Source organism: Sander vitreus, chromosome 2, assembly GCF_031162955.1.
Source record: "Sander vitreus isolate 19-12246 chromosome 2, sanVit1, whole genome shotgun sequence".
Classification (NCBI taxonomy): domain Eukaryota; kingdom Metazoa; phylum Chordata; class Actinopteri; order Perciformes; family Percidae; genus Sander; species Sander vitreus.
In genome coordinates this window covers 5,711,116-5,722,449 of record NC_135856.1, presented here as the reverse complement: position 1 = coordinate 5,722,449, position 11,334 = coordinate 5,711,116, and the positions used below count along the sequence as shown (strand labels likewise).

Genomic DNA, 11,334 nt, shown 5'->3' with positions numbered 1-11,334 from the left:
CAATGGGAAGCATGTTTCGTGATGACAGCACGATTCTCAATAAGAAGACGATGTAGCATTAAGAGCGAGTACGGTAGCGAGTAGTATGAAAGCCCAAAAATCTGCATAGGAAGGTTTTGGCTGGCTGGCTTTTCTGGCTTTCACCCAGGAGACCGGGGTTCGTGTCACGCGTGTCACATTTCCTAAACCCAACCGTTGCTTTTTTTCCTTTTACTAAACCCAACCATCCCGTTCTTCTTTTACTAAACCCAACCCGTCCACTGTATACGGCGTAGACATACACGCGGATAGCTCAAAATGCAACGTCCTGTTCTTCTTTTCCTAAACCCAACCCGTCCGCTGTATAGCTCAAAATGCGTACCGACAAAGCTACAGATAAACATAGTGGCGTGTATGTTTACGTGAAGTCATGATGTCACGTTGACCGAGCTCTGCTCCACCAGGTCAGCGGTAGTTGGTGGTTCAGTTACCCGAGAATAGGTGACTGTGCGTCGTGTACAGAGCACCGCGAGCTGCCGGGTTCGTGGTTTGTGTTAAAACACTACCAAGGAACACGTTTCCTGGGTGAAAGTCTTTTATTTTTCCCGGGAAGCAACCTCCGCTCCCTGGCTTGAAAGTCCTGGGTGTTACAGCCCACCCATCACCCCGATCACCTCCCTACACAGCCAGCCGCGTTCTTATACAGCAGCAGTCAATTAAAAGAAAACGTGGAAATCATACGAATTACAGTGCTTATCTTTTCGTAGCTTTTTGAAACGTATGGTTCATGAGAACAGGCTGCTCACACACACACACACACACACACTGACTGATTTATTGACTTTTGACATTGAAAATATCAAAATGTAATCAAATCATTATCCATATAAATGTGTGTACATTTTAGAAATATGTACAATTTCATGTTTATTTTTGTAAACAAAACAACTTGATGAAATTCAAGTGAAAAACACAAGTGCTGCTTTGTCTTAAGTGCTTCACACCCACAGATAAAATCCTCCAAACAAAAACATCCATTAGTGAAGACGCAAAAAGTCCCCATTTTTTGCATGAAACCATCTGTTTGTAGCACACAGGTGAAGAAGAGAAAACCTTTCTCAGTTTGTAGTTAGTATCCTGTTAATATCCTCTTTTCTAAATCCACGAGTGTCCGTCTTATCGTGATCTGTTTTATAAGCAGGTACAGGGAAACCTATTGAGTTGTCTGTCCTCCGAGACTTCACTTCAACTTTGTGATTCTCCAGTTCTGGTGTCTGCAAATTGTTCCATCAAATTACATCCATCGGTTTTCTCAGCGTTTAGCCAATACCCAGGAAAAGTACTTCATCCAGCAGGATTACCAGCCTTATCCCATGTGTGTTTGGAAGTTGTAGTTTTCTATGAAGTGTTCAAGGACACCAGCTGGTGAAAGGATACAGCATGCAGTGGACAGTCTTAAACCTGTAGAGGACAGAAGTGATTAATAGGCACGTTTGATTTTAAAAGCTTAATCACTGTTGATGTTTGAAATACTTTGATCTCCTTTACTTTGATGTTTTATGCCGTTTAACTGTTATATTATATTATATTTGTTTGAATATTTCTTTAAAGGAACACGCCAACTTATTGGGACTTATTCACCATATCCCCCAGAGTTAGATAAGTCCATAAATACCGTGTATGCGTGTCGTAACTCTGTCTGACGCACCCACCGCTAGCCTAGCTTAGCACAGATCCTGGAGGTAACCGGCTCCAACTAGCCTACCGCTCCCAATAAGTGACAAAATAACGCCAACATTTATTTATTTATTTACATGTTGTGATTTGTATAGTCACAACGTGTACAAATAACAAGGTCACATGAGACACAGCCATCTTCTAACCGTATACTGGGAACTATATTGGCATGGGGTACTTTCCATAAAATCATATCTCAATGCAAATCCAACCAGCTATTAGGCTAACTGAAATAAAACCATGCCAGTCTCTAGGTATGGTGAAGGGTATGTGATGATGATGTGGGGCTATTTTAATTCCAAAGGCCAAGGGAACTTTATCAGGATGCATAGTATCCTGGATCATGAAATAACTGGCCTTTCAAAATAAAACTCTGCCTGCCTCTATGGCAATTTAACATAGGGGTGTACTCACTTATGCCCACTGTATTTAAAGGAAGAACATTTATTTATTTATGATACATTATTCATTCACAAAGAAAATATGTGTCCTTAAAGATTGGATTTTTCCTAATTTTTTTAATTAAGGCATTAAGATCAATTTCCTTAAGATAATTTTTTTATTCCTCTTTTTAGTCAACTTTAGCATGGGTGTCCTAATTTGTTCACATCACTGTATTTTGCAGAGGCGCCGTTGTTGCGTCCGGCGCTTAGCACCGCTCAAGACGGTGATTGGTTTAAAGAAATACCAATAAACCAGAGCACATTTTTCTCCCATCCTGGAATATTGTGTGGAAGGGCCAGACCTTCCTACGCAGTGCTGTGGAGATAGGTCTGGCTATGCGAGTTAGCGATTATAATGTCAGGGAGGTGTTGTGCAAAGGTTTGCAAGTTTTGGGTTAGTTTTTTAAAGAGTTTTCCTGACATTTTTGCATTGTATTTGGTGACAATGTAGAGGTGACAAGCAATGAGGGGATGAGTTGCAACAAAGGTCTCCGGTCAGATTCCAACTAAGGACATTACAGTTAGATAGTCAGCGCCTTTAAACCCACTAAACCACCAGGATGTCCTCAAGTGTTTTGTTACACAATAAGTATGAATTTATTTAAACAGGAAAGTGCCTTACTTAGATACAGTATAAAGGCCAAGATACTGTATGTGTAATAACAAAAACTGAACCCCACAGAAACCTATTTATACACATTGACAGAGCAGCTTTTTAAGTCAGAGTCAGCACTGACCCTCACTGGCATACAAAGGTGAAACTAGTTGAATCAGATCCTCAGTAGCCTTGACAACAGGCATTCCAGCAAAACTACCGTTGAGGGTAGATATAGATGAGAAGTCGTGAGCAGGTGTAAACACTCAGGAGAAGTCGAAGATGAGACTGAAATGATGGACTTTTTATTGTTTAACCCAATTAAGGCCAATGAGGCAAGATAATAATATAAAAATTAACTAAATTAAGGAAAGCAGAAAAAATACTTTCAAGTAAATAAAATAAATTAACTTGAGAGTCAAAATGATCACATTATACAAACATAATACAACTGTTTCCTAATTGGCCTTTAAACAAGTCACTACTCTGAGGGCATCCAACAGACTTACGTCCTCCTCCCACAGGTTTTCCTCTCTCCATGTCTCAAGCAAATGAAACTGGTAGTCTATACACAAGAAAGCTACGGGATTACTGTGGGTGATTTGATGAATGGCTAGGTTAACAGATGATTTGAAAACAGTGTGATAATTAACAGAACTTATTCTACTTCGTTTAAGAATGCTTGATTCTGATTGGCTGGGAGGAGGGCATTAACCCGGCAGGATGCCCGCTGACTGAGCACAGCGTCATCAAATAGTAGATCAATACGCCACTTGTATTTTTTTTCTATCACAGAAATTTCAAACATGAGGTCCATTGTAAAAATAAACCTTGTTTAAAAAAGTTTCTAAAATGTGTCGGAAATCTACCGGAGGGTCAGTCGATACATAGTTTCGCAAGCGAGATACAATGTAGCAACTACGTTATTAAACTAACGTCGTTAGTGATCAGATGCAGCCTTGTGTGGTTGCTATAGAAACTAATTAACGTTAACTACAGTTGAGCTGACGTTATTCGCCGTAGTTCTAAACATTACAGTGTTTTAACAATGGACAAATTCATTGTCAATTGTAATGTATTTGGAGTAGGGAAGACATTTGAGGACTGGTTAAACTGAGCGACGAGGACGACGGAATGACAAAAGAAAAAGACAAGGCCCAGGGTCCCCGTTAACGAGATCTGACAGATGAGGAGCTGCGTACAATTGAAGACGGGGCCCTTGAATCAAACACGAAAAAGGCAACCTCCTTTGCTATCAAGGTTTTCACCGAGTGGAAGAGCCACCACAAGGATAGACTGACAGTGACAACTGACCCGGACACCTGCAGCGCCGAAGAACCTTGTGTGGTTGCTATAGAAACTAATTAGCTACAGCTGAGCTAACGTTATTCACCGTAGTTCTAAAGGGGACTACTTTTTGAGGGAGATGAACTTAAACAGAGTATACATTTAATAAGCATGCAATATGAATAAGAAAAAGCATAATTATTAAAGTATTTGAATTGTTTTATTATGTTGGCAAGCAAGAAGTAGAATAAACGGGATAATCACCGAGAGGCAGGGCAATAAACAGTTTGATATGCCCGGCTTGTGGTAAGCCGTCCACAAGCCGGGCATATCAAACAGTTTATTGCCCTGCCTTGAGGTGATTACCCCTTACATATCGACACACTAAACAAACATATACAGGTAACCTCTTTACTTAGTCTTTGAGATATAAAATAGGTAGCGCGTCGCTATCGTGACGGCAGCCATGCGCCCCGTCACAACTACAATTAAAGTAACGGGAAAGAATAGCACTGTTGTTCATTTTCAGCCCATAGTATATTATGGGCTGTAGTATGCACATTGAACTGTAGGGTCTGGCGGTTTGCAGTGAGTCTGTTAAAGGGGAAATAAAGTTATCTGTGACTTTGTATTGTCCTCTATTAGCAGCCAGTGGAGACTGCGACAGCACTAATACACATGATCTGCTACTAAAAGGAGAGAAAGCTGTCATCAGTAAAATCATAATACTGAAATGTTTATGCTTCTTTGTGATTTTTACCTCCGGCAAGGAGATAGTGTTCTCTCTATTTGGTCTCTGAAATTTTAAAAACTTGTTCAACGTTTTTAGATTAAATTGGTGGAAAGTAAGGCATGGACCAGAGAATCATTAGCATTTTGTATAGATATAAATAAAACAGAGATTGAGATTTCCTTTTTTTACATCAATTGTTTTGGGCTACACTTGCGTATATTGTTTCAGTCACTGTTTTGGTTGGGTTTTATCAGATTTGAGATATATTTTTACTGATATTATTCTCATATTATATATAATTTAAGGGAAGACACTACAGGCAAAAACATCCTTTTTCAAATTTGAGTTTTCGGACTATTTTGCTTCCACAACATGTCTTCTTTCAGACTAGTGGGAAAAAACATCCAACATACACATTTAGGTGTTTATTTTACTACTCTTTGTCTATTTGTGCCTGTACATTTCTGCTAAATTGACCAAAAGTTAACAGAAGATAGTACCTAATTTGCATATTTAAACATAACATTTCAAAAAAACTTGTAGTACAAAAAATGATTGTCTTAATAGTAGTCACCTGGGGAAGCTTCATGGTGATATCTATTGAGTAAAGTATTTTCCCTCTTCACCTGCAGTGTCTCCCTTTAATATTGCACTTGAATGTGAAACATCTGGCACATCTGCCATTATTGTGTATCCCTAAGGAACATTTCTAAACATTTTGTATTACCATTTCTATCATTCTTAGTTTTATGGGCATTTGCTCACAGCTGTGAAGGCCAGACACTTTCATTAACCCCACTTTACACTTCTAACAACTTGTCCCTCAAGAATTTCTATATATGTGGTGTCAGTGCACCAGAGTAACTACTGACAATTGGTGATTGAAGTGAACAAGTTTTTCCAAAGAGCCTTATAGAGCCTCAGACCTGAGGGTGTACCAGACTGTCCACAGAACTTTGTTTGATCTTTTCTTATAATTTATTATTTATTGCATTTTCATATTACAAGATGTGTATTCTTTCTCTGAACCCGTTTAGTGATGATGTTTGCTAATCGTATTTCTCATTCTGCTACATTCTCGACTTGATTTCTTTGGAAAAACAAACTTTATTTCCACAGATATACTTGGCAGTGTTGTAGTCATAGAAATAAAATGGATAGAAATGCCATTTCCATTCAAATCAACGTCAAATCAAATTTGTTACCGTAAACCCCCCTCTCCCTGCCCCCTTTATACACACTCCTAGGAAAGTAAATGCGGGAGACAGGAGAAGAAGCTCTGGCTGTCTAACACAAATCTGGTCTTGGTCTTGACTCGGTCTCGATACACTCTGGTCTTGGTAATGACTTGGTCTCGGTTTAGGTTGTCTTGAGTACAGCACTGATACTTTAAAAAAGGATTGTAAGATATGAAGAAAAACCTGACCAACTTTTTTTGTACTGGCAGTCAAACGTTTGACCTGCCCTGCAACTCTGTGTGACACCTGTGGATGGAAACAAAAAGAAAGAGCTCACTGCGGAATGCTTGTGGTGATGTGTTCTTACAGCTGGCAGAGGCGAGGACTGGGAAAGACAAACCCATCTGTTGTGTTACATCAAATTGCTTTTATCTCTAACTGGTACAGAGAACATGATGAAATGGAGCAACAGGGGTTTCACGTCTTCAGGTCGGATCATCTGAGCAGCAAAATAGAGTGCTGAGGATTTCTAAAAGCAAAGTAGCTTGTAGTTAACAAGCATCTTGCCATAAAGATGAACTATTGATGTAATGCACAGGGAAATCAGCCCTAAATATTAATTAATAATTTGCACTTGTGCTTTACATTTGATTTCTTGATTGTTGATGATTACAGGTTTTAAAGGTCCCATATATAAAAAAAAGAAAAGAAAAAGGAATTAGACTTCCATGTCATTTTTATTATAAAGCAAGTCGAGGTGCTACAGTATATAAATACTGTAAAAGTATCAAAGCGGTCAATCGTCAGAGAAATGCACACATCCGATATATTGAAACTGTCCCTTTAAACAAGCTGTCATGGGCCAGTTGTGATGTCACAACTATACAATATATATGTAGAAAGTGTCACTACAGTGTCGTTACAGTCATTCCCCGGCTGCAATTAAGGTGAAAAGATGTCACAAGCACAGATGCGGATGACCTGGAAATGCTGACCAATCAGAGCAGTATGAGGAAAATAATGTGTTTTTGTAACATTAAAGCATGTAAACATGTTCTAGTAGAAACTCAAAATACAAGTATGAACCTGACATTTAGCACAATATGTCCCCTTTAAGTGTTAATTTCCATATTAGACATTCAAGATTCGGAACATCTATTTTCAGTCCACACAAAAGCTTATGTTTCTTGTCCCACTCCTCGTCTATGTGATATGAAATAGAGTATAATCATTGTCATATTTGTGAGTCCTGAGGATTTGTGTTGTGCCACCATCACATCAAATGAATCATATAATGTCAAGTTTGCTAATGTTACATTTGTTGTGAATATTCACAGTCCCAACCTTTTTGATTTTGACGATTTTTGATATTTACTCTCGCAAACCTCCACACATGCAGTCACACTAATAGCGGAGGTGTCAAGTAACGAAGTACAAATACTTCGTTACCTGACTTAAGTAGAAATTTTGGGTATCTATACTTTACTGGAGTAATTATTTTACAGTAGACTTTTTACTTCTTCTCCTTACATTTTCATGCAATTATCTGTACTTTCTACTTCTTACAGTTTAAAAATAGCCTTGTTACTCCTCTTTCAGTTCGGCTTGTTTTCATTCGGGCTTGTCATTGTTAAAAAAACACAAAAACCTATCCAGATCAATCGCGCCATCCGGATAAAGTGAATTTGATTGTGGTTGGATGAGAAGTATGAACATATACCATTCCGACACCCTATTGGTTTGTACGGGATCCATCGCACCTGCACATGACACAAATCACGTCACACTCCAGCAAGGAAATAGCAGACGTATGTAGCCTAGTACGAAGATGTCCGTGGCAGAGACTCAAGAGAACTCGAGCGAAATGTCCCAACCAAGCACCGGCAATTTTCTTGTCCAGTTTTGTTATCTTACATCCGTTGCCCTCACAGATTCCTGCAGCTAAGCTTGGATGTACATTTACATTCTGATAAACGCTATTGATAACATGCCTCTGAAGTAGTTTTAGGCAACTAGTCATCATATCTTCTGCTCCATGAAACACGTTAATGCTCAGTAGTACACATATATGGTTCTTTAATGTATTTGCATTGTACTAAAATGCGTTCATTTTCAATGGGCATAAATGCGGCTGAAACAAGTGCATCCCAAATTGTTCAACATTAACATTTTAATATAACATTATAGTCATTATGGCCTTTAGAAAAATGTTTTTTTGTGGAGGTGGGGTAGTGCACTATAGGCCCCTGTGGCGCAGCCTAAGCTTTTGTCCTTAATGGCATTTTTTCCCCTTACATTACTTTTACTTTTATACTTTAAGTAGTTTTGAAACCAGTACTTTTACACTTTTACTTGAGTAAAAAGCTTGAGTTGATACTTCAACTTCTACAGAAGTCTTTTTAAACCCTAGTATCTATACTTCAACCTGAGTAATGAACGTGAATACTTTTGACACCTCTGACTAATAGCAAGACTCTTAGAATAGTTTCTGTTTTGCAAAGGCCAACAGTTTCGTATTGTGGGGTAGGGTGTACATTGCAGCCTCTAGGGGGACCAATGTAGGCATTAGACCTTGATTTATTCATTATAAAGTTGGGTAGCTAATTTTAAGTGATGTGACTTTGGCTGAACAGTGGCCACAAGTGGTATTTGCAGGATAATGGTAAATCTCTGTGGGCAGATATGTTCCTTATATATCCTGATTCATTGGTTTATAGAGTGACAGACAAACCTGGAGGGGTCTTCCTCCTTAGAGAAGCGTCCTTTCACCTCGATGCTGTTCATCTTGTTCTCAAACATCCCATAGCTCAGAGTCACCTGCAGTGGAGAGAAAACACACACACACACACACACACACACACACACACACACACACACACACACACACACACAGTTGTAAGAAGAAGTCTTACAGCATCTGCATGTGTTTCTCTCTCTGTGTGTGTGTGTGTGTGTGTGTGTGTGTGTGTGTGTGTGTGTGTGTGTGTGTGTGTGGGGGGGGGGGGGGGGGGGGGGTACCTGGTGTGGAATGCTTCTGTGGTTGATGAGCAGCAGGTTTTCCAGGTGGGAGTGGAATAAAGGACAGTGGACCATGGAGATGCCCAGCCTCTTCTCCACGATGAAGCCCACCGTACAGTCGTCAGGGAGACGAATCGTAGCCGACGTCTGCTCGAACCTTGAGCCACTAAAGGACACACATACAAACACCCACGCAAATATAAATTAATTAAGTTTGACAAAATACCGATGACTAAACACATGCTTTTTTTGTATTTTCACATATGGTGCCTTCAAATTATATTATTTTTCTCAGTGGTGGCATGTTACTAATTACATTTAGTACTGTACGTAAGTACAAATGTGAGATACTTGTACTTTACTTAAGTCTTTTCATGTCATTTTCTACTTCTACTCCACTACATTTCAGAGAGAAACTACTTTGTACTTTTTACACCATTACATTAATCTGACAGCTTTAGTTACTTTACAAATGACGATATTTGCACACAAAACACACATATATATATATATATATATATATATATATATATATATATAAAATATTATGTTTTGTTATAAATGAAACTACTCAACAATATGACGGCCTACAAGGCCAGCTGAAATGATTAGCCAATTAAACACAGAACAGTTTGGATCGTTTCCAGTTTCTAAAATGTCAGGCTTTTCTACATTTGATACTACATTTTCCTGATGATACTTACATACTTTTACTTAAGTAACATTTTTAATGCAGGACTTTTACTTGTAACAGTATTAAGTAAGTAAGTAAGTAAGAGTATTTTTACAGTGTGGTATTAGTACTTTTCCTTAAGTAAAGGATCTGAATACTTCTTCCACCACTGATTTTTCTGGTTATGAGGGCAGACATTTTCCTAAATAAAAGCTATAAAATAAAATAAAAAAAACTCTAAAACTGCCTAACTTTAAACCTAAAAGGAAATTGTTGCAGAGCTTGCATGTTTTGGCCCATTAACTATATTGCATGTACTTTACTGCTGACCTTTCCCAAAGAACACCTTAAATTCTTAGATTGATTCCTTACCTTCTGGCCCTGGGCAGCCATTAGTCTCAGCTCTTTGAGAGCAGGATAAATACAAACTTGCAGAGACCTGAAAGTTACTTTAGATTGGTGATTCATCACTCTGAACATTTGGTCATGCTTTACTTTTTTTTGATCAAAGTTATGCTGCTCGGTAATGCAGTTGGGTTAAAGACGCTGTTTTGAAAATGGTGGTGCATTCAAGTGTTTGCAGGAAACTGTGACTTTGACCACAGAAAACCTGCAAGAGGCCATCAAAATCACATTATGTATTGTATGTCTTGTGTATTTTTTTGTCTCTTAAAGGTGCTCAAATCTAAAACAAAAATAATGGAGTCTCAGCATCATTACTGAGCAACTATAACATCATTTTGACAAACATAAATACAAATAAGGGCAAAGTTCACTGTGATGAATTACCTCTTGCCAGCAAGCTTCAAGTCTCTTCAAGTTGATTTCCATTGTCAACTTGAAGTAAATTAGTTTTGCATTTAATGGACTAAGAAGAGCAAACACATTAAAAGGATCACTAAAATAATTTCTGATAAAACCTGGCTTGAGGGAAATGATAGAACATGCACCTTTCAAATGAAAAGAATGCGTACACTTGTTTTTTAATTGTGTAGACTCTTGATGTTGACTGATCCGTACATCTGGTCCCAATAGAGACAATGTACACACACATGTACAGGGAGCATCAGTTGGTAAATACCTGGCCCATGGAGCCATCTTCTCCGCCAGCTGCCGACTCAGACAGAATCCTGCTCCTCCTGTAGCGAACCAGAACCGCACTTCCCTCTGAGTGACAAAACACACACACACAGATTTTCAGATGCATTATTATGCAGCCACTGTCACAGAAACAGAAATATATATTGTTGTTTTTACACAAAATTCCCATCCCTAGTTTCAACGACCGAATGAGCAAATGGGGAGAAATAGAAAGCGATCACGCCTGACGCAAAACTCCAAAAACTGCAGACAAGCGCACTGCACCATGAAACACAGTTTGCTCTTCATTTTATGGAAAGCTCTGTGTTGCCATAGTGGGGATGCCAACACAAAGGCCAGTGGCCAGCAACACTATGTGGGTCAATCAAATACAGTATAAGCCAACAGCTTGCGAACAATGACAAAATTATTGCTGCTGTGACAACTTCTCAGAGTTGTAAAACGGCGCCTGTTGGGTATAAATGTTATTCAGTATCCCGGCATCTGATAAGCCGCCAAAGTCCTTTTGGATTGTATTTCATTTTACCCCCTGAAGCACTTCTCCTACACCAACACAGCCTTAAACCTTTTGATCCAGTGCTATTGTCGGC

General features: G+C 38.9%; 1 protein-coding gene across 1 annotated transcript in view; it reads right to left on the bottom strand.

Annotated features, from left to right (window-relative positions):
* Positions 1–556: 556 nt before the first annotated feature.
* mfng (MFNG O-fucosylpeptide 3-beta-N-acetylglucosaminyltransferase) overlaps positions 557–11,334 on the bottom strand; it is a 35,073-nt gene continuing 24,295 nt past the window's right edge. Inside the window, exons 5-8 of the mRNA XM_078274514.1 lie at positions 10,725–10,810; positions 8,971–9,136; positions 8,684–8,769; positions 557–1,440 (exon numbers count right to left, since the gene is read on the bottom strand). Of these exons, the coding sequence (XP_078130640.1) occupies positions 1,389–1,440; positions 8,684–8,769; positions 8,971–9,136; positions 10,725–10,810 (390 nt within the window). The 3' untranslated portion in view covers positions 557–1,388. The remainder of the gene's footprint in view (positions 1,441–8,683; positions 8,770–8,970; positions 9,137–10,724; positions 10,811–11,334) is intronic.